Source organism: Mustela nivalis (genome assembly GCF_964662115.1).
Source record: "Mustela nivalis genome assembly, chromosome: 1".
NCBI lineage: Eukaryota > Metazoa > Chordata > Mammalia > Carnivora > Mustelidae > Mustela > Mustela nivalis.
This window is the reverse complement of record NC_139020.1, coordinates 104,989,896-105,014,961: the sequence shown is the minus strand read 5'-3', so window position 1 is coordinate 105,014,961 and position 25,066 is coordinate 104,989,896. Positions and strand designations below refer to the sequence as shown.

The following is a 25,066-nucleotide window of genomic DNA, read 5'->3' as shown; positions in this document are numbered from 1 at the left end:
AGATGCTCTCCATTACCTGTCAATGAGGAAATGCAAACCAAAAGCCCACTAAGCTATCACTTGGCACCCAGGAGGACGGCTATGCTCAAGAAAAGAGAAAAGCACAAGTGTTGGTAAGGGCTTGGATGGACTAGAATTCTCACTGGTGTACTACTGACGGCCACATACACTGAGGCGGCCACTGCGGAAGTGAGTATAACAGCCGCTCAAAAATTAACATTAGCATTACTATTTAATCCAGCAGTAACACTTCTGGGAATCTACCCCGAAGAAATGAAAGTAGGGTCTCAGAAAGATACCTGGACAGCATGTTCACAGCAATATTCTTCACAAGCGTCAGGAGAAACTGAAGTGTCCATGGACAGACAAAAGGATGCAAGATGTGGTACATACATAAATCAAAATATTATTCAGCCTTTTTAAAAAGGAATGAGATTCTGACACGTGCTACAATGCCGAAAAATTGTGATGACATTATGCTAGGCCAACACGCCAGACTGAAAAGGGCAAACGCGGGACAATTCCAGTTATAGAAGGCCTGTCATCAAATTCAGAGTGGGAAAGCACAACGGGAGGTGCCAGGGACAGACATGGGCAGGGAATGGGAGTAATTGTCTCACGGGTACAAAACTTCAGTTTGGGAAGTTGGAAAACTTCTAGAGATGGATGGTGGAGATGGCTGCAGGACAGTGTGAATGGACTCAATGCCAGTGAACTGGACCCTTACAAATGGCCAAAATGGTAAATTTTGTGTTATGTGTATTTTACCACAATTTAAAAAAAATTAATCTATGTCCTAAAACGTCAAGGAAAATAATGAGAATTTTACATCTGTCTGTGACAAGGCCATCTAAGATTCGACACTGTCAAGTTTTACTGCTTTGTGCTAAAATTATAGAAATTCACTACAGAAACCCTGGCTATTACTGATTAGAAGTTCGATTTGTTATTGCTCAGTACATTACAGTAACTTTAAAGACATTAATTATGCACCTCATTTATATATAACCAAAAATTGGCACAGAAATAAATCAAACAACAAAAAAATCAGTATTAGTGAACCCACTGGCAACTGGCATCACAAAGCTGCAATGGTTTCCATGATTCCCCATTATGAGCCCTTGAAAATGAGCTAAAATTGGCATCAGTGTTCAAGTATTTATACAGATCAAGGTAATTATTATTTAGTAAATGCAGTTTCTTAGACAACATCTTTTAAAACACAGGGTCCATGGGAAGAAATAATTGTAAATCACACTCAAGAACTTACTTTCATCTTGATGTGTTATCTCTTGAAGTTTGCTTTGCAGTCTCTAGCAGGTTAAAAAAAAAATGCAGGAGGTAAGAAGGATACAGTTACCTAATTCACAAATATTTGAACAAATACATTTTGTTTATTTTTTTATTATTTTTTAAAATTCTTTGTTGTCGTTTTTTTTTTTAACACCCAGTGATCATCACAACATGTGTCCTCCGTAGTACCCATCACCCAGACAAACACATTTTAAAGGAAAACCTTGAAGAAACAACAAGGTGAAACAACAAGGTTAAAGATAGGTCGCTTACTGTCATTCAGAAGAGAATTCTGGGGTATACATAAAGCAAAGCTAGCAGTATTGAAAGGGACCCAAAATACTAAGTGTCACTTATCTGCAGCACTTCTGCTTCTGTTGTACCATTATACCGTCATCAATGACATTCTTTAGGCACAGTAATAAAGAGCAGGATTTATCCAGACTTTGGGTAAGGGAAGAAAAGTCATAGTGGGCTATGAGAAAAAGGGGTGGGTGGGAATAAAAAAAGAACATAAAGTGTGTCTCCAGAGCATGGGGCACAGACTTGAGTATGACAGCTCTAAATATGCAAATTTCACTGTCCACTGCTACACCAAATACTAGATCCTTAGAAAGCCTTAACTGATGATATTCCAAAGGATGCTTTAAAAAAAAAAAAAAAAAGATTTATTTATTTTAGAGAGACAGTGAGAGAGAACATGGAGAGAGGGGTGGAAAGAGAGGGAGAGAGACAAAAGCTCAGGCAGACTCCCTGCTGATCAAGGAGCCCCACATGGGGCTTCATCCCATGATCCTGGGATCATGACCTGAGCTGAAATCAAGAGCTGGATGCTTAACTGACTACACCATCCAGGTGCTCCTCAAAGTCGTCTTAATATACACTGAGGCTGATCTTAACATATCTTTTCTAGTCCAAATTTGTTCCTTTCCTTGGGGTCCCTTATAGGCTAATAATGTAAAGCTAAACATCATACAACTGTCATTAACCACTCCCTCTTATTCCTTCCATATCATATTCAAATGATCAACAGTTCTCAAGTCCAATCCTCTCCCCACTTCACCACCACCACTACCCCTAGCTTAAGCCTCATGGATTCATTATCTGTACTACACAGCCTCGCAAATGTTCTCTGCTTCCTCCCCAAGTTTTACCTCCCCCTTCTCTAGACCCCCATCCTCTTACAGTTACCAGAGCAATCTTCATGAAACAACATCATGTCAGTTCTTTTGCTTAAAAACCTTTAAGTGGTCTCATGTGATAATAAATCAGTCCTAATTCTTCAGGGTATCCTACAAAATCTTCCCAAATCTGGACCCAGCCCTTGCTTCTAACCTCACCTGTCTATACATTGATAGTGGAGCCCCAGCAGAGCTGCTGGATTCTCTCCTAGCAGCTCATATTTCTCAGTATTTCCATGCCTTTGTAAATGCTGGTCTTATTCCCTGCAAGGGTATCCTGCTTCTCTTCCCCCATCCATGCCAGGAATATGTTTAATTTATCCTTTAAAAATAGATTCATGGTATCTTCAACAAACTGCAAGGGAAAAAGAGATATAAGGGTAACTTACTCATTAAAAGAGGCTGAGAGCCTACGCAAGCCTCTGTGGAATATTCTTCCTGGCCTGTTTGGTGACTACATAACTAGAGAAAAACTAGAAGCCAAATTGGAACTTTTTTTTTTTTAATATAAATAGGATATCCCTAATCCGTAAGTAGATGACGATATTTAAAATCACTGAGTAGATGACAATATTTAAAATGGGTACTTCACACCCATTAAAATGGTTACCATCAAGAAAACAGTTTTGGAGAAGATGTAGAGAAATTAAAACCCTTCTGCATTGCTGATGAGAATGTAAAATGGTGCAGCCACTATAGAAAACAGTATGGCAGTTCCTTCAAAATTAAAAATAATATTATCATTGAATTCAGTAATTCCATTCTGGTTATATGCTTAGTAGAAATGAAAGCTGGGTCTTGAAAAGATATCTGTATACCCATGTTCATAGCAGTATTACTCAGAATGGTCAAAAGGTAGAAGCAATCTGAGGGTCTATCAATGGATGAACAGATAAACAAAAAGTGGCATACACATAAAATGTATACCACTCAGCCTTAAAACTGAAATTGTGGCACATGCTACAATATGGATAAATCTTGAAGACTTTGTGACAAATGTACACAAAAAAGCAAATACTCTGTGATTCCAAGTATATGAGGTACAGCAGTCAAATTCATAAAGTCAGGAAGAATGGTGGTTATTTGGGGATGGGGAGAAGAGGAGGTTATTATTTAACGGGTACAGAGTTTCTGTTTCAGAAGCTGAAAAAGTTTTGGAGATGGATGGTGGTAATAATTGCAAAACAATGTGAATATACTTAATTTCACCAAAATGGTAAATTTTTGTAATATATATTTTATAACAATTTAAAAAGTGGATAAAAATTTTTGTAAAAAATAGACAAACTGTTAGGGAGAATGTGTAGCAAACCAAAAGTCATACATTATTGGAGAAGATGTAAAATAGAATAGCTACTTTGGAAAGAGGTCTTATCATTTCTTATAAAACTAAACCTACACCTATCCTGTGACCTAGCAATTCCACTCCTTGGTACTACCTTCAGGAAAATGAAAACATTTATGTACAAGAGTGATCATAGTAGATTTATTCTTTTTTTTTTTTAAGACTTTGTTTATTTGACAGAGAGACACAGCGAGAGAGGGAACACAAGCAGGGGGAGTGGGAGAGGGAGAAGCAGGCTTCCTGCTGAGCAGGCAGCCAGATGCGGGGCTTGATCCTAGGACCCCAGGATCACGACCTGAGCCAAAGGCGGCGGCCCAGTGACTGAACCACCCAGGCGCCCCCATAGTAGATTTATTCTTAATAGCCAAAACCTAGAAATAGCTCAGGCGTCAACCATCAAGAGAATGAATAAACTGTAGTATATTCAGACACTTAAATACTACTCAGTGATAAAAGAAACAAACTCCTAACACATCTCAAAAATATCATGCTGAAAGAAGAATTATACAAGAGTACTATTGGAGGACTCCATTAATGTTAAGTGCATAAAAAAAGTAAAACTAATTCACAGTGAAAAAAATCAGAAAAGTGAATATGTGTGGGGGCATGGGAATGGAAACTGAGTGTGAAGGAACATGAGGGAACTTTCTCTGGTGAAGGTAATGTTCTCTGTCTTGTTAGGAACTAGGAACACAGGTGTGTACATGTATCAAAACTCAGTACATGATACACTTAAGACTCATACATTTTACTGAATGTAAATTTCACTTTAAAAAATACCAAAAAGAAATGGTGAGCTCTAGTCAGTGACTAAACTCTAGTCATGATAAAATGTAGTATTGTCTGCAACTTATTCTGACACACAAGAGATTAAGATGAGTGAAAACTTACACAATGTTACATGTCAAGTATATCTCAATAAAAAAAAAAAAAAAAGATGGGTTGATGAATGGAAGCCTGGAAAGAAACATGACAAAGCAAATAAAGTAAAATACTACCTTTAGCATTATTAAGAAGGCACCATGAATATCTCCTTTTTTTTCTAATAGGTAGGCAGTGACTTCATGAAGTTGATACTTCTGGGTAATCTACGAAATAAGAAAAGATAAAGATTTTTGTTCACAAATCTTGTTTGTGGATCCTGTTAAGGATAAAAACAACATGACAATAAATAATAAATTCATACCTCAGTAGTAGTCTATGGTCCAATATAATATGAAATTCTTGACTTTCTAGTCTTTTTTTTTTTTTTTTAAAGGAAGCAGGCTCCCTGCTGAGCAGAGAGCCCAATGCGGGACTCGATCCCAGGACCCCGAGATCATGACCTGAGCCGAAGGCAGCGGCTTAACCCACTGAGCCACCCAGGCGCCCTTGACTTTCTAGTCTTATAAGTGGCCCATCTTGGCAGTTCTAACTAACCCATGTTCATCACGGATTTAATCTAAAACTGTCATTTACCTGAATGAGTATATTCACAGGAAAAAAGTAACACATACTCATAATAGGAACAATAGAAATCAGAAAATATTTACAACAAAATGGCAATGAAACACAACAAAACAACTTCTGAGGTCTTAATAAACTAAGAGTTTCTAATAAGTAAAGGAAATACCAAGCAAGCTCAGAAGAGAAATTAGAAAGAGAAATGCAAAACATAATGCTATTGAAAAGAAACAAAGGAAAAACAATACAGAAGTTTAACAAGCCCCAAAATAGTCTCCAAAAAGACTAATAAGGTGGGATAAAAACTTTCTTAGCAAGAAGAAAAAAGAGAGGCACAAATAACATATTAACAGGTTCAAAGGAGAAAAACCTATGATCCTCTCAATAAATATACAAAAAAGTATCTGATAAAATGCAGTACCCATTCTCAAGAAAACCAAAACCAAAACACTATTACCCAAACTGAGAATGGAATTTTAATTTAATAAAAATTATCTATGGGAAGATATTAGACATCTTAGATGTTAGACATCTTCCCTTTTAAATCAGAGAAAAAAACAAACAAAACAAACAAAAAAAATTTTTTTTAAATCAGAGACAAGGCAAGAATATATACTGTCATTGCTTCTATACAATAATATCTTGGAGCTCTTCCACATCTGATTAAGAGAGAGAAAGCAGGGTAAGATTGAAAAGAAACAAAAACAACTACCCTTATTCTTGGAAAGTAGTATTACGGTAAAAAAAATCTAGAAACTATTTGAATGAAGAATTCAGATCCTTTTTGATACAAACAATGTAAAAAATTAATAACACACAGCAGCAGCAATCAATAAAGATGTCATTTCAAAAACTTTCACCCTTAACAAAAAGTGTAAGTATTTAGGAACAAATGTAAGAAAACACATGCAAGAACCATGTATATCATATAAAAGTTACTAAAACCTCACTCGAGAGAATCAAAGGCTTTTAAAAAGACAACCAGGTTCTTGAATGTTAAGACTCTACATTGTGAAATGTCAGTCTTCCCTGACTGAACTCATCTAAAATTCAATGTATGTATTTCATAAAAACACTGGACTTTTTTTTTTTTTTTGAGGAACCTGACAACGTGATTTCTAATTTGATGTGAAACAGTAAGAGCCTAAGAATAGACATAGAATTTTAAAGAAAAAAATGAGGGACGACTTTCAAATAATAAGCCTTATTGTAAAGCTGTATTAATTAAAATATGCCGTAATGGTATAAGGAAAGACGTGACCAAAGGAAGAGAAGAGCTCCCACAGACAGATCTACATCTCTGGGAGTTTGGTAGGTAGCAGTAAGGAATTCTGAATCAGTGAGGTAAGGACACCAAAATATCACATGGACCATTGGTTATACACGGGGAAAAAAAATACATAAATCTCTCTCTTGATCTGTTTACAAAAATAAATTCCAGATGGATTAAAGGCCTAAATGTAAAAAGCTCAACTATAAAACTCATATAAGAGGATATCTTTTATACCATCGGAGTGGAAAAGGAAATAAGACACATAACAAAAATCTAAACTTTAAAGGAAAAGACTGGTAAGTTAAAATAGAAGTCACTAAAAACCAAGTTAAAAGACTTGCCACAACAGACTGGAAGAAGGCATCTCCAACACATAACATCAGCAAAGGATGAGAGACGCAGAAATTAGAACTTCTACAAATCAGTAAAGGCAAAAACTCAATAGAAAAAAGGACAAATGATACAAAACAGATAATTTAGAGAAAAGAAAACCAAGAGTCATTAAACATATGGAAAGATGTTCAATGTCATGAGTAATCAAAGATACCCACCACACTGGCAAAAATAAAGTCTAAAAATGTTAGGTATCAGCAAGAATGTGGAAAAATAGCAAATAACAACCATGGGTGATGAGAACAGAAACAAACAGATCACTGTGGCAATAACAGTAGAATGAAGCTACTCTACTGTCTAAGAATTCCACCTCCAGATAATTACTTGGAGAAACCTCACAAACCTACATTATACAAAGATGTATATGTAGCATTGTTTATAAAGGTAAAAGATTAGAAAGAATACAAGTGTCTATCAATAGGGAAATAAACTGTGGCACATTCATTCAATTGATATTAAATGGCTATTAAAATGAATGAATTCAATCTACATGTATAAAAGTGATAAATTAAAAAAATAATGAAGAAAGCAATTTTTCGGGGTGCCCCGAGTGACTCAGTGGATTGAGCCTCTGCCTTTGGCCCAGGTCATGATCCCAGGATCCTGGGATCGAGCCCTGCGTCGGACTCTCTGCTCAGCAGGGAGCCTGCTTCCCTCTCTCTCTCTGCCTGCCTCTCTGCCTACTTGTGATCTCTGTCTGTCAAATAAATAAATAATCTTTTAAAAAAGAAAGAAAGCAATTTTTCAATGGGATATGTACTATATGATACCATTAATACAAATTCTAAAAGCATGTAAGACTGTATCATGCATTTTATAGGTGAATACATATACAGATAAAATAAAAAAACATGGAGGGGAAGGCTCCACTCCCCATCTTCAGGTTGGTGGTGACCTCAGTGGGGACAGGGGAACAGACAGATAAAAGGTACTTTATTTCTTAAACAAACAATGAAGATCTGAAGCCAGTACGGTAAAATGTGACCATGTATACAATTGGATTGGTAGGTACATAGATATTTGATATTCTGCACATTTCTATATATTTTAAATACTTCACCATGTAAAATGTGTCAAGTGTGTGAGCAATTTAGGAGGTGATACAGAGAACACGGGCTACTGGTTCAGAGCACTGACAATAACAGAAAGGAGGGATAACGGTAGCTGACAAACTTTAAGTGAGGAACAACAACCTCTTTCAGATTAGAGTGTGTCTGTGTGTGTATGTACACACACGTGCACATGCACAGTCATTTCCATTTGGAAACAGGAGAAAACAAGGGAAGGGGTTCAAGGCAATGAATGGGAGAAGGCTACTGACCGCCTAAGCCCAAGTCTTAAGCACCACAGGACTAGCTAACTAATCAGTGCCCACAAACAAGACCTTGGTTTTTCCTTTTAATATATTTTTATTGCATTCCTTCCTCCAGGCTTACTGTGCTGGTTAAAATATCTGTGAAACTTGATTAATAACAATGATGGACACACGCTCTTTCCGACTTGACTAGAATTAAGGGGCAGCCCGATGGAGGGCATGTGCTATGGAGTCAGACCAGCCAGGTTCAATCCCACGGGCTATGTATTGGAACATATGAGTATCCTTCTTCCCACGCGTAAACTGGTGACAGATGAGCATGAGCGCTCTGTTGTCTGCTCCATGTTACTGCTCTTACCTGGATGGTTTCTTCCAGGCGGTAGCACTCAAGGACCTGCAGTGTCTCTATAACCTGGTTTGGGCTGAATTGACACAATAGCTCAATGAACTGCTCCGTCACACATGGAGATATCTGCACCAATTCCTGATGTACGTGAACACCCTCCCTGAAAACATAACCAGCAAGAGAGAAGCATTATTTCACCACATTTGTAATTAAGGCTACAGGTAATAAGTACAAAAGCCTTGAAACCAAGACTGCCTCCTGGTGAGGGAAATCATGAAGTCAAAGTCTCACTGTTACTTGGGTTGTTAGGGTGAACCGTGGCTTACATCAGAGACAATCTACATTACAACAGTACTCAGTTTATACTGACTACCTAAGGAAATGGTATTCAGTGAAAGTGCCTCTAAAGGGACAACGAAATTGAGTAACTATATATATTAAACCAACTTCCAGCCTAAACAGGGGTCCCTACTGTACTTCCCTCATAGCACCAATCACACCACGGTGTAATTACTTCTTTAATTACCTTTCTCATGTAAAGACTATCAACTCTTGGAGGGCAGGCACCTGGTATCTTCTCATTAACAAATTCCTAATGCCTGCAATAGTGCCCTGTATGTTGTGAGGGCTAATTATTTAGGTATTGTTAAACCAAATGCAGAAAGTGGATGAATGGCAGGGTACACAGTATATATGCGTTCATTTGTCTTGTATGTCAGTGATTCGCAACACCCACCAAGCACTGGGGATACTGGGGCACCTGGCAGGCTCAGTTGATAGAGCATGCAACTCTGGATCTCAGGGTTGTGAGTTCAAGCCCCCCACCCCGGACATATGGCTTACTTTAAAAAAAAAAAAAAAAAGCTAGGGTGTTAGTTTTAATCATGATGGACACTCAACTACCAGTGGTCAAAAGGAACTATTTAGAAAATCAACTACTGTTCATTACAGAACAAGAATCATCTCTGGAGCTTCAAGAAGTCAGTTACTTCTGGGAGCCCTGTCTTCTCTTCAACACTCCTCAACCAAAGCTCCTTATATAATGATATCAGGAAAGGGTTAATAAGATACAGAAATGCTTGGGAAACTAGCCTTCTGAAGAAATGGTAAGGCAGATGGTTTAAACCAACATCTCCCAGCTTTTCTCAGGTCATGGCACACAGAGGAGGACAGTGCTCATATGGCCCATCAGAGTAAAGACGACTGATCACAGGGGACTATGGGTTCCCCAAAAGCCACCCCAAGAGCTGAGGGGATGGGTCTTGGGGCACACCTGTAACCCAGCACAGCACACCAACAGTCACAGTGGGGAGCTCTGGACTCCACTGAGATTAACCTGAGGTTATAAATACTCTACAAATGATGGCAAATAGCCCTCCTATTTTTAGGAGTAAGAGACTTCAGTTACAAAAAGAGAAATTATATTTAGACAAAGGAAATCCTTCCTAAATTAAGAGTCTTGTGACACTCTGTCCAGACCTGAGTGCTAAACTCATTAATTACATTCTGCTGCTTGGGACTGTCAATACTTGCTGATGGGCTAATTCAGTGTGTCCTCAAATTGGCTATAAATCTCTCAGATCAAGTTTCCTTTCTTTTTTCTTCTCTTTTCTTTCTTTTGTATTTCACAACTGCCTTTAGTGCAGAATTTCATAACTGGCTATTTCCTATGTAGACCATCACCTTAATTCTTCCCAAAAATTATCTTCTGGGAAGGCAGAATTTGAAAATTATCTGTTTAAGTGTCCCTGTCCCAACTATACTATAAACTCTGAGAGCAAAGGCTGTGTGGCTGGCATTCGATGTTTCCCAGCTCTCACATAGTCTTGGCACATACTAAATAACTACTTAGTGAATGTACACTGAATTACACTGAATTGATTGGCAATAATGCACTGGATTGCCTTCAGAAAAAGGGAACCAAATACAAGATAGAAGGGAGAGAATTACAAGGACTAGGCTCTGAATTTAGATTGAGCTACGAATGAATCTTGTCAGAAAGTTCTACATGGACAAAATAGAAAATGCATATGATAACCCAGGGAAATGATGGTTCTTTATGCAGGATTAAGATTTTGTCTCAACAGAATGCTCAGTAAAAGAAAAAGGGAATGCTAATCAATGATCCTTGCCGTTAAGGTAAGCCAGTGTTCTTTTCAGATGTTCATACCACACTGTAGGTAGTGCTAATACTTTATCTACATCAGACTTGTTAATATGTCTTATAAATGCAAAATTATGGAGCAAATTAAGACTAGACATTAGCATCTGCCAATGAATCTGGTAGTTGATTCTTTCCAGAGCATTTACTGACAAAACTCTTTATAAGTACTGAAGGTGTGACTATGCATCAAACCAAGCAAATCTCTCAGACTGTGATGCATTCATTTGGGAGGGAAATAATAAGTCTGCTGGAAGATGACCAGGCAACATCAATATAATCAAAACTTTAATAAATAAGCTAACATTAATGAATTTATATCCATTTCTGACTATTGCTTATCATTCTGGTACACACATACCATTTGTTACATCCATTTCTCAAAGCTACTTCTGTTACTCTTCTATTAGCCACCTGCTTTGCCACTGCTAACTTTATCAAAATTATGTATTTTAGACATAAACCTCATCTACTTTTTAAGTATTTTAATATTAACTTTAATATTTTAATAATAGCCCTGACTTACAGATATGAACATTTAAGTATATATAAAAGGTAGAATTTTACAAGGCACACACAAGACTTTTCTCTTGTCCGCTCTAAAAGAAAGCATACACATGCCTTGTCAAACACACACACACACACACACACACACACACACACACACCAACCATGCACCAAAATTCACGTTTGGGAAAACATTCATCCTTACTTGGGTTGTGAAAATAATTCAAAATTATGATCTTGTAGTACATTTCGCTATTTCGGGGGGAGGATAAACTATGTTTCAGTTTTAAATAAATTACATCATTAAAATGACTCAAATTCAAATTTTCTTTAAAAAATTTGACAAAGAAAATAAATGTTGCATGGGGACGAGGAAAGTCTAGTCCAGTCTCTCTCCTTCACTCTAAATATTGCACAAAAATAGGCCAGTCTAGACTACTCGAGATTTCTGAGGAAGAGAATTTCACAGTCTCCCTATAACTTGTTTTGACAATTTAGGGCTACCTCAGCTTAGACTAAATCCTGCCTGCTTGAATTCCCTGCTCATCCCCATAAATCCGGGTGGTAGCATATTGATGACTACGTGGTACCTTTTAGACTGAGAACTCAAATACATCACTCAAAACACAAAAGAGTAAAAGCAATTATTCTCCCTGAGGTCTTCGTTCTCATCAAGTTGTTTTACAAGGTTGTTAGGCTGAACTTCCAGCTTTTCATATACATTCCAAGTTAAAAATGCCACAGTGGAGGGGCATCTGGGTGGTTCAGCTGGTTAAGCACCCAACTCTTGATTTCGGCTCAGGTAACGATATCAGGGTTGTGGGAATGAGCCCTGCGTTGGGCTCTAAGCTGAGCGTGAACACTGCCTAGGATTCTCTCCCTCTCCTTTTGAGCCTAACCCCCAACTCCGATAAAAAAAAAAAAGCCCACAATGTAATCCCATGTCATTCGAACAAAACAATGAATGTGCCCATCTGCCTGGTAAACACTGTTAAGTGGGATCATTAAAGATAGCAAAGACAGTACCTACAAAATATATATGGAATTGTACCAACAGTAAGTCCCGCAAACTGGATAGGAGAGGCTTAGATGGAAACCTGTCCTGTGGCAAGAAAGAATGTAGTAGCTTGTATCTCTAGGATGGCCCTCTACCTCGTGCAGAGCAGCCAGTAGTCCTCACACAGAACAGCCACACTCCCTTATCAGCTCATAGGAGGCACAGAGCAAAGCAGGCAAGCACACCATTGTGTCTAATGGCAAATATTCTGCCATATCCAATCGACCTAAGAGCAGATGTAAGCTAGATCTGCAGGGGACTTGTTCACTTTTCATTTCCCAGTCTGACTGCTACTCAAGTGTCAAAATGTCCTCCCCCAATCTTAATAGAATTCTTTTTATCTCTGATACTCACAAAAAAGAAGGCACTGTTTTGAATGTTCTCCTGCATTAGCAGGAAAAATGGCTTTTATAAGCTAACAGAAATAAGAGCCTAATGATTTTCCTAGAAAATTAATTTCGCTCCATAACCTTATCATGTATAAAGAGTGCCTGGATCATTCCAATGCTGTACAGACTTTGATTAAAAACTCAGAGGGTAAGCTCAAACAATTCTTCCAAAATACCACTATTCATGGTGAGAGTAAGAACCAAATGCTGAGATTATCTGCAATGTGTATTTTCTTGCCCTGCCGAGCTCTCCTTCATACTAAAACCCACCAGTAATCCCACTAGCAAGAATTGTTTCAATGCAGCCTAAATCAAAGAAAGCCTGGAAAGGGGCAGGCCCTGTCACCTCAGCATAATACCCAACCTGGGGCATTTCCAGGTCTGGATGAGACTCGAGATGCCATTCTCTCCCTAAAGTGACAGACACAACTGGAGACAAAAGAGATGCAGTTCTGTGACCCTGCCACAGGGACATTCTTTATATGGTTTTCAGAAACTGTTTTTGAATTGATCCTGGGTCGGCCTACTATAAATCTAATGTGATATCCACATATAATGTTGAACATAGAGAGAACAAAGGCATTTCATTTCTGATCTGGCATGGAAAGAGCTTGGAAGTTAACACTTCCATCCTCACAGGAAAAGTGCTGAATAAACTGAAAATCAACACCTCTTCTTCAATCTGCCTGAGAGCTGAGGTCCTAGGGCAAACTGCCACCCCTGAATTAGAGAGCAACAGGCAGGTGGCTATAAATAACCAGTGCCCACTGGAGTAGAGGCCAGGAGCAGAGACCACTGCTGCTGGAGCCAGTACTACAGTAGGAAAACCTCAACTAGAAATGACAAAATGCCAGAGATTCACTGTGGACAAATTTAAGGGTTAAATTCTAGGGAGCCAAGTCTTCAGGGATTGTGAAGGAGTTCCCACATTGTCTTGAATTTTATCTGAGGAGCCACCAGGTTCTCACAGTGAAGACTAGAGAAAAATCCAGTCAGGCTTCCAGTGGAGAAGAAAAGTAGCCATTTAAAAATAGATCCAGAGCATTTTGTTCTTAACAAGGCCTACTGTTGTGGACTTAGGCCCCCTACAAATTCACAGGTTGAAGTCCTAACTCCCAGTACCTCACAATGTGACTTTATTTGGAAACAGCCACTTTGTCAATATTATTAGTTATATTAGAATGAGGTAATGCTGGAGGAGGGCTAACTCATAATCTAGTATGACTTGTGTTCTTAAAAGAAGGGGAAATTTTGACACAGACGTACGTATAAGGAGAATGCATGTGAAAATGAAGGCTAAAATCAGGGTGACGGCTTCTGCAAACTCAGGAATGACCAAGATTGCCAGCAAATCACCAGAAGCTAGAGGAGAAACATGGAACAGGCTCCTTCTCACAGCCCTCAGAAGGACACAACCCTGCCACCACTTGTTCCTGGATTTCTAGCCTCCAAAATGGAGATAATAAATTTCTGTTGTTTAAGTCGCACAGTTGTGTGCTTTGTTAAGGCAGCCCTAGCAAGCGAATACAACTGCCCTAAAGGAGAATTAGCTCACTCGAGCCTAAACAAGCTGAGGGAAGAGAACCCAAGTCCAGCCCTTTCTAGCCTTTCTGTCTCACTTAAAGGGCAGAGGGGCTACTGAGAAGTACTTGGGAGGGTCACTACCCAGAGACACAACTCACCAAAAGAGTGTAAACGAATCACACAGGACTATGGAATACCTCCCCTTCACCATACCTCACTACCACATCAACAGGGAAATACAACTGAAAGAACACACAGCTTGGACTTTAGGAAAAGTCTCTAGGGAAAGCCAAAGACAACCAGGGAAACAAAAACGAGGACACCCACGGAATTTTCACCCTCAGACAACTACGGCTATAGTAAGCAGTAAGCGTAGCCTCATTCCGAGCCAGATAACATTAAAAAGTCATACCAAAGGCCTAGTTCTGTCAGTTCCTTTCATGCAGTACCTCATTTCAAGCTTTCAAGAAAAATTTAAAAGAACATCCTAAGAAACAAAGAAAGGATACAGTCTGAAGAGATTCAGCAAACATCAAACCAAACCAAACTGGATTTATCAGACAGGATTTAAAACAACTATGATTAATATGCTGAGGGCTGTAAAGGAAAAAGCAACATGTAATAACAGATGGGTAAAGTAAGTAGAGAAATGGAAACTCTAAGAAAGAATCAAAAGAAAATGTTAGAAATGAAAAACACTGAATAAAATGAATTCCTATGATGGCTTCACCAACAGCCTAGACACAGCTGAGCAAGGTATGTCAGTAACACATTGAAGAAATTTCCAAGCTGAAATACAAAGGAAAAAACAAAACAAAACAAAACAAAACAAAACTGTGGGCAGTGGGGCTCAGAATAGAATATCCAAGAACTGTCGGACAAGTATAAAAGTAACACCTAAGAAAAAGAGAATATGGGACAGAAGAAATATTTGCAACAATAATGACTGAGAATTTCCCCCCAAATTAATAACAGATACCAAACTACCCCTCATGAAGCTCAGAGAATACCAACTAGGACAAATGGCAAAAATATATAACTGGGCATATCATATTCAACCTGCAGAAAATCAAAGACAAAGAGAAAATCTTAAAAGAAGTCAGAGGGAAGGAAAACACCTTACCTGTAGATGACCAAGGATAAAATTATACCAGACTTCTCTCATAAACCATGCAAGCAAGAAGAGAGGAAATGGAAGTATTTAAAGTGTTGAAAGAAAAAAACCCATCAACCTAGAATTCTGTATCCAGCAGAATTCGCTCTCAAAAGTGAAAGAGAAAATACTTTCTGAGACAGACAAAAACTGTGAGAATATGTCATCAGTAGACCTGCCTTTCAAGAAATGTTAGAAGTTTCTCAAACAGAAGAAAAATGAGATAGGTCATGAATTTGGATCTACGTAAAGAAAGAGCATTAGGGCAGGAATAAATGAAGACAAAATGAAATGTTTTATTTTTCTTATTCTTAACTGACCTAACAGAAAACAGTCTGCCCAAAATAGTTATATTAACAATGTAGTCAGTGATTATAACTTAAGGATAAGTGAAATGAATGACAGCAATGTTAAAAGGGACAAGAGGAAGGAATTAGGAATCCTCTGACATAAGGCACTGATCTTATGTCTGGGAACTATGGTGTTGATATTGGACATGGATTACTTATATATGTATATTGCAAACTAAAAGAAAACCACTAAAATAAAAATACATAACTGATATACTAAGAGAAGAGAAAAAGGTGGAATCATATAAAATGCTCAATTAAAACCATGGTAGAATACCAAGACCAAAAAAAAAAAAAAAAAAGCAAGGGGAATAAAAGCAATGAATAAAAAATAGTAACATAAATAGAAAAGAAAGGGTAGGATTATAAAAGCCACACAAAGCCTTAAAATTTGTTTTTGACTGACTTATTTCACTCAGCATAATTTTCACTCTAGTTCCATCTATATCATTGCAAATGGCAATATTTCATTCTTTTTGATGGTTGAGTAATATTCCATAGTATATCTATACACCACATCTTTAGCCATTCATCAGCCAATGGACATTTGGGCTCTTTCCATAATTTGGCTATTGTTGATAAGGCTGCTATAAATATCAGGGGATGCATGTGCCCCACTGAATCAATATTTTTGTATCCTCTGGGTAAATACCTGGTAATGCAATTGCTCAATAGGGGAGTTCTGTTTTTAACTTTTGGATGCACCTCCATACTGTTTTTCAGAATGGCTGTACCAGTTTGCATTCTTACCAACAGTGTAAGAGGGTTCCACATTCTCTGCATCCTTGTCAACATCTGTTGTTTCCTGAGTTAATTTTTAGCCATTCTGATAGGTGTGAAATGATATCTCATTCTGTATTTGATTTGTATTTCCCTGATGATGAGTGATCTTGAGGATTTTTCCGTGTGTTTGTTGGCCATTTGCAGGTCTTTTTTGCAGAAATGTCTGTTCATGTCTTCTGACCATTTTTAACTGGATTATTTTGGGGGTGTTGAGTTTGAGAAGTTCTTTATAGATTTTATCCAATATGTCATTTGCAAATAACTTCTCCCATTCCACAGGCTGCCTTTTAGTTTTGTTGGTTGTTTCCTCTGCTGTGCACAAGTATTTTATCTTGATGAAGTCCCAGTAGTTCATTTTTGCTTTTGTTTTCCCTTTCCTCCAGAGATGTATCAAGTAAGAGGTTGCTACAGCAAGGTCAAAGAGATTGCTGCCTGTGCTCTCCTCTAGGATTTTTATTTCCTATTTCACATTTTGGTTGCCTATCTTAGGTCTTTCATCCATTTTAAATTTATTTTTTGTGTATGGTATAAGAAAGTTGTCTAGTTTCATTCTCCTGCAAGTGGCTGTCCAATTTTCCCAACATCATTTGTTGAAGAGAATGTCTTTTTTCTATTAGATATTCTTTCTTGCTTTGTCGAAGATAAGCTATTGTGGGTCCACTTCTGGGTTCTCTATTCTGTTCCATTGACGTAGGTACCTGTTTTTGTGCCAGTAACATACTTTTTTTTTTTTTTTTAAGATTTTATTTATTTATTTGACAGAAATCACAAGTAGGCAGAGAGGCAGGCACAGAGAGAGGGGGAGGCAGGCTCCCCACTGAGCAGAGAGCCCAACACGGGGCTCGATCCCAGGACCCTGGGATCACAACCTGAGCAGAAGGCAGAGGCTTTAGCCCACTGAGCCACCCCGGTGCCCCAACATACTGTTTTAATAACTACAACTTTGTAATATAACTTGAAGTCTGGAATAGTGGCAGCTCCAGCTTTGCTTTTCTTTTTCAAAATTCCTTTGGCTATTTAGGGTCTTTCCTGGTTCTGTACACATTTCAGAATTACCTGGTTCTCTATGAAAAATGCTGGTGTTATTTTGACAGGGATTTCATTCAATGTATAGACTGCTTTGGGTAGTATAGCCATTTTAATATTTGTTCTTCCAATGCATGAGCATGGAATGTTTTTCCACTTCTTTGTGTCTTCCTCAATTTCTTTCATAAGTGTTCTACAGTTTTCAGAGTACAGATCTTTTATTTCTTTGGTTAGATTTACTCCTAGATATCTTACGGGTTTTGGTACAACTGTAAATGGGATCGATTCCTTGATTTTTCCTTCTGCTGCTTCATTATTGGTATACAGAGGTCAAGAGATTTCTGTTGATTTTATATCCTGCAACTTTGTTGAATTCATGTATCAATTCTAGCAAATCTTTTGGTGGAGTCTTTCAGGCTTTCTACATAGAATATCATGTCCTCTTCTGAGAAGAGTGAAAGTTTGACTTCTTCCTTGTTGATCGGCATGCCTTTTATTTCTTTTTGTTGTCTGATTATGGAGGCTAGGACTTCAGTATTATGTTGAACATCAGTGGAAAGAGCTGACATCCCTGCCGTGTTCCTGACCATACAGGAAAAGCTCTCCATTTTTTCCCACTGAGGATGATATTAGCTGTGGGTCTTTCATATATGGCCTTTACTCCCCCATCTTCTTTTTAAAATAGCTTTTTTACTATGTAAATGCTAATATGGGTAATTTAATATTAACTACTTTTTTCTTTCACACTATTTCCTTAAAAAATATTTTCCAAAACTGAATCACTAGATCAAAGCATATGTGTAACTTGAGAGCTCTCAATAACATATACAAACTAAATATATATATATATATACACACACACACAAAATACATATATAAACTGCTCTTGAGATAACAAAGTGGTCTAATGGAGAAACGCACAGGCAAAGAGAGAAATGACAACATGTAGTGCCTCCTCTGAGCAAACAGGCCAGTACTGCCAAGGAATACAGGGGCAAAGAGAAATGGGAACAAGGAAGAAAATGAAGCTGGACAGATATGCCTGAATCACATCAAAGAGGGCCATGAGGAGTTTGTATTTTGTCTCGGATAAGGGAAGGGAAAGAACTTGGAGAAGGAGAACTTTGCCTGTTTAAAAATGGAAGGAGAATCAAGAAGGTGGTTAGGAGGCCAGCAGGAGGGATCAGGAGAGAGATACTGTGCGGCTAAACTAGGACAGTGGGGGAGAGAACAGAGAAGCCCATACAGACAGGAGGCCCCCAAGAGGCTGACATCATGACTGGTTCTGTGTGGTGTGGCTGAGAAGGTGGAGTGGAGCGGGTAAAGCAAAGTGAAGAATCCATCATTACTTTCAGAATTTTATTTAAAACACTTGAATGAAATTGCCTACTAACTTATCTATTTCCTCCATTAGAGTGTAAATTCCCTTAAGGCAGGGCCCCATCTTATTCACTATTTCATCTTCCATGCCTGTCAGAGTGCTTAGCATACTGTAGTTACTCAGTAAATTGTTAAATGAAATAAATGGGCAGATAATGCCATTTGCTAGGAGAGATAATAATAAAAGCAGCAGGTTTGGATTGAGAAGAAGTAAGTACAATTTTGAGCCATTTCAACTTCTAGCGTAGTACTTAGCAGACAGCAATTTCATTATAAAGAAGTCTTGAATAAAGGAATAAAAAATAAACACATGTACACTATTTTCTTTCTTGCTTCCTCACTATAATCCATCCATCCACCTGCAAGGCCTGGAGATTAGGAAATGATATGTTATGATTTAAAAGACTGAACCTGAGCTGCTGGCAAAGTACTAACCAAAGACACTGAAGGGTTCAGAACAAGTCTCCTCAAAATGGGTTTCTATGGCATATGGACTATTTTGAGCTAAAGGCAATCAAGGCCCTGTGAGCTAAAGAGAAATTCTGCCCCTCCATTAGCTACCTAAAAGAATCTAAATTGAGAGCCTTTCTCAGAGTAAGAGTTATTATCAGAGATAAATTTTATCTAAGTGACCCATCTGTATGGCAGGGCAAACACCTAAATACTAAACATTTGCTCTTCTTCTTGCCCTGTGAATTGCCCCCCTCCCCTCAGAAGCCCCAGGTCCTTATATCCCATTCCTTAGCCCACGCCGGCAATATACACTTCATTTTACCTTTCTGTCTTTGATACTCTCATGTATATGTAGTTTTCAGACATATGAAATTAAATTTTTCTCCTGTTAATCTGATTCATGTCAATTTGATTCTTAGTCCAACCAGAAGAACCTCTGAAGTGCAGAACAAAATTTGTCCTAACAGTATGATATCTGGTGGTAAACCTGGACAAGCTGATAAGAAGTCACTAAAGTAGAAATGAATTTTCCTATGTCAAAGTTCATGAACATAATATTCTAATTTATCCTAACACTATGGTATCTGGTGCTAAGCGTGGATGAGCTGATAGGAAGTCGTTTGAGTAGAAATGAATTTTCCTATGTCAAAGTTCATGAACATACTATTCTAATTTTTTTTTTTTAAGATTTTTATTTATTTATTTGTCAAAGAGAGAGAGCACAGGCAGAGTGGCAGGCAGAGTCAGAGGGAGAGGCAGGCTCCCTGCAGGGCAAGGAGCCCGATGTGGGACTCGATCCCAGGACGCTGGGATCATGACCTGAGCCGAAGGCAGCCTCTTAACCAACTGAGCCACCCAGGCGTCCCAATATTCTAATTTTTTTAAAGATTTATTTATTTTAGAGAGAGTGTGTGCTTGTCTGCATGCTGCGGGGGGGGTGGGTGCAGAAGTTGTGGGGGGGGTGGGCAAGAACCTCAAGCAGATTCGCTGCTGAGCAGGGGTTCCCCATGCAGTGGCTCCATCTCATATGAGCTGAAATCAAGAATTGGATGCTTAATCTGCTGAGCCATCCAGGTGCCCCTATAACGTTCTAATTTTTTATTTTAATTTTGAAATATGTTATTTCAGCAATGAATGTTAATATGTTAAAATATCCTTTCAAAATTACCCACAGAAACACAGGTTCAACTTAAATCCAAGATATAACCATTTCCGTAATCTATGTTACTCATTTTCTTAGTTATGCTCAATTTTTACTTTATTTTGATTAAAGATTAGAAATACAATGTGACTTCTATGTGGGTTTTTTTTTCCCCTACAAGAAAACCGTACCACATATTTCAGAGGCCTCCAGGACATGGCTGACAAAAGCTAAATCGACATTACCAAGAGAAGTGTACTGAAGAAAATATTGTGAATATAAATATACTCACACATTCTCTTTATTCCTTATGTAGCTCATAGCCCCACAAAAATCATCAATGTCCTTTTGTATTATCCTTCAAGCATCCCCACTGCACAAAAGGCCTACATCTGGTTGTAAATACAGCAGAAGAACTCCCAGGAGAATGCTTGGCCTGGCAGGAGAGCACACAGGGAGTGGGGGTGGGGTGAGCTTTGTGGAGCAGCTGTCCCAAAGAAGGGAATTGGAAGAGAATGCAAATCCGTTCTCTCCCAAGCTGTTGGCCTCAATTCAGGCAAGTAATTTGCTTCTGTAGGATTAACTCCCCCACCAAAAACTATCTAATCTTTCTATGTACAGATGCCACCAATATCTCTGTATGTCAATTAATTCTACTGAGGACATCATTTACATAGTAAAGATAACATAGAAAAATTGAATAAAGACAACAGAAAAATATATGTAAGAACTCAAATAGATGATTTGTCCCTTTAAAAATGCTATAGACAAAATAAAAGGCTTTTTTATTTTTATTTTTTATTTTTTTTTATTTTTAAAAATAAAGGCCAAAATAAAATAACTCAACGAGTATTTGTAAATGTTAAATTGAAGACACACACACACAGGACCCTATCAACTCGGGTTTTGTGGGCAAAAGTTAAAAAAAAAAAAAGAAAGGCAATATACATATAAAAACAATCTCTATATGAAAATGACTCTTCTCTTTAATTTTCCTATCTTGCCAAAATGCTGCTAAAAGAGCTTCTTGAGTGGTGGGGGGAGAACCCAGTTGTTTAAAAAATATGTATATCTATTGCGAACGGATAGAAAGGGAAGAATCAAAGGCAAGAACAGCCTCCACTATCTGCCGGTGAAAACCACCAGGCAGGCAATTTCCAGTCTATGTATTCTTGCGTTCTTTTTCCTCTTAGTATCTTTTCCATACTCTCTTGTTTCCCAGAACCTGACAATACTCTAATGCCTTTTTCAGATTATTCAAAAAGCATATTTATTTTGAAAAGCTAAAATGTGGTGGAAAATCAGTCATTCCGAGTATTGAATTGTATTGATATTTATATAACCTAGTATTGGTATTTTTTTTATTTATGGAAAGTACGATTTGGTCGATATTACCTTCTATATTTTATTACATGTGAGGAAAGACCAAACACAAAGCTGAACTTCCTCTGTCCTTCTAGCTTGAGTCTCTCCACGTAGGACAGTTGGGGAAAAATGATCTGATCAAATAAATGATTCTAAGGGAAGAGGTGCCAGGTCCTAGTGAGGTGGGGAACAAAGGCCAAAGGAAGTGTAGAAGAAATTAAACTTCCTTATAACTGCAGCCCACTGACAGATACTTGAGGTGGGTGGAACACAACATTCTTCCAGGAACTCCCAATCTTAAGGTTAATGTCTTGCTAGAGGGGAAAACAACCTTAGCTTGACAATAGCTAGGCTGCCAGTGTCCCAAGAGTCTTCTTTAGCATATGAAAATCCTTTTGGAAACTTCCCCCAACTCCATAGTGTACAATCAGCTGCTCCTCACAATCTCAGGGTAGCCCTTTCTGCTTCCGGGTCCTGTCCCATACTATAAAAACACATTTTTGCACCGAAGAAGTCCCAAGAATGAATTCTTGAGGCTCCGTACCCCAACATTTCCACATCACTAGGAGAATGGACATGGCACAAGAGAGGAACAGAAGGAACTGTGCCATGGGAAAAGGGGTGCACAGGATCTGAAGAAAGGGCTGGAGCTGGAGTTGGCTCCTTCCTCTGCCTGCCTAGAACCTCCACCCTTCCTTCACATCTCTGTCCCCAGCTCCGCCCGTCTTTTCCCCATCAGCCCCCAACTGATCTAAGATGTTTCTACCCGTTCATTATAGAAGTAGATGTTGGCCCAGAATGGCTCTGAGGGAGAGCCAAATGATGAACAGAAATAAAAATAAGGGTACCTAGCCTCGTTTGATATTCTGAGAACAGGGAACTAAAATACTGGTAATTTGAATGATGTGGAAAACAAGGCAGGAGAAAATTTATTAAATTTCCTTACCCACTGACAAGCCCTTAAAACAGCAGAGTGACATTCCTCTAGGGACTCAACCGCCTCTACCTTAACACTTTGCTAAGGGATAAGGGCAAAGGGCAATCATAGCCTGACCGACCTCCTACCCCCAACCAGGATCCTGTAAGTCTACTCTAACAATTCCTTTGGAAACTTCCTTTATCTCCAGACCCTCTAAGATAGTGTTGACAATCATTCCCAAGCACACCGCCCACTGATATACAGCTAAAAGGTCTCACACAAAGGTTTTTTTACTGGTAATAAATAACCTTTTTCCCAACAATAGCTAGCCCCTCAAGGTCCTGGAAACCTTGCTTCCAAAACTCCTCAGAGACTTACACCATCCCTAACCTCCTCCCCAAATTGCAAGCATATAATGGACCACTCCTCACAGCCTGGTGGCAGCAGCTCTTTCTGCCCTCGGGTCCTGTCCCCATGCTTTAATAAACCACCATTTTCTACCAAAGATGTCTCAAGAATTCTTTCTTGGTCATCGGCTCCAGACCTCACCCCACCGAATCTTATTTATATTCTAAGACTTCATCATGAACATGTCTTGAACAGGGGTGCAGGGAATATAGTCAGACTGCTTTTCTAAACATCTGCATATGCACATGTGGATGACTGACTTCAATGCAGCCCAGTCTGCTCTAAATTCAAATGATGGAGATTTCAAAAATTATTACAATCAACAAAACTACTGGCATTTTGGTATATAAAAATAGCACCAAATACCAGAATAACCCAAACTGTGATTATCACTAAAGTAACTAAATGACTGCTTTCAATGGCTGGTGTACATTCTAACACAACATGAAAGTTTGGATGTCTGACATGAAAGCTCTGTCACTGCCACTCGTGCTTAACTCTGAATGTACATCAAAAATATTCCTGCCCACAATGATTCTGTGGGTTTGGGCCCAGATGTCAGTATTTTTACAAGTTTCTAAGGTGATTCTGACACATACTTCCAGTTAAGACAGAGTGACTGTATTAGAGGATGTTAAATATTATTCCACTCAACTCCCAAATAGTCCACTTAGTCACAGCAAAATGTTAAGATCTCACACACAGAGCTGCTTTGCTTACAAATCCATTACTAATCTCATCATCTCCCTGGGTTAGTTTTATTTAATGAGTACCACAGTAGCACTAAAAAAAAAAAAAAATTAAACTTCTCTTCTCACACCACCACAAGAAGTTATTTTAAACTAACACCTCAAAGGAGGATTTAAGAGGGAATCAACTGAGGGGTGAGCTGGGAACTAGCCGTTTACTTTGAAAGTAAAGCTATCAATCCACAGCGTGGAATAAGGAACAGGAAGGGGTGAAGTTAGGATAGAAAGGGGAAGCTAGATAATCATCAGATTCTTCCTAAAACACACCTTCATGGCACAGATTCACTATTTTTTTAATAATGATAACAACTCAACATGTATGCTTATGTTCAAATGCAAAGAAAAGCATTCCCTCACAGTATAATCTACTTTCATCATATATTTTACTATAATCTATGAAACTATTACTCAAACTAACACTAAAAATCAAAAGTTGATTATACTATTTGGATATAGTGGGCCAGTTTCTTTTTTTCTCTTTTTGGAGAGTAGAGGGGCAGAGACAGAATCTTAAGCAAGCTCCATGACCCTGAGATCATGACCTGAGCCAAAAATCAAGAGTTGGACACTAAACCTACTGAGCCACCCAGGCGCCCCACAATGGGTCAGTGCTTTTTTTTTTTTTTTTTAATATATATATTTCTTTAATGTGACAGAGAGAGCACAAGTAGGCAGACCAGCAGGCAGCGAGAAGTGGGGGGAAGCGCCTCACTGAGCAGAGAGCCCGATGCAGGGCTTGATCCCAGGACCCTGAGATCATGACCTGAGCCAAAGGCAGAGGCTTAACCCACTGAGCCACCCAGGTGCCCCAGGCCAGTAGTCTTAACCTCAATTTATTTCCTTTGATTTTTCATCTGTGTATAATGAGAAACTTAAATTTATTAACATACCTTGGGTCAAGAAGACTCCTCAGAAATTTGAAAAGCAAAACCTGGTTCTGAATTAAAAAAACAATAAAAAATACAAATAAACATTAAAAAAACAAATTCTTCACACTATGCCAAACTAGAAAACCCCTTTATTTCTTTTTAAAGATTTATTTATTTATTTATTTATTTATTTATTTATTTATTTGACAGACAGAGATCACAAGTAGGCAGAGAGGCAAGCAG

The 25,066-nt window shown here is 38.4% G+C and overlaps 1 protein-coding gene across 3 annotated transcripts in view; it reads right to left on the bottom strand.

Moving 5' to 3' along the window:
- Nucleotides 1–25,066, bottom strand: part of VPS8 (VPS8 subunit of CORVET complex) — a 246,408-nt gene that overhangs the window by 73,018 nt on the left and 148,324 nt on the right. For all 3 annotated transcript variants that reach the window (XM_082693431.1, XM_082693433.1, XM_082693432.1), the window contains exons 35-38: nt 24,845–24,891; nt 8,602–8,749; nt 4,818–4,907; nt 1,271–1,313 (exon numbers count right to left, since the gene is read on the bottom strand). In XM_082693431.1, coding sequence (XP_082549557.1) covers nt 1,271–1,313; nt 4,818–4,907; nt 8,602–8,749; nt 24,845–24,891 — 328 coding nt within the window. The remainder of the gene's footprint in view (nt 1–1,270; nt 1,314–4,817; nt 4,908–8,601; nt 8,750–24,844; nt 24,892–25,066) is intronic.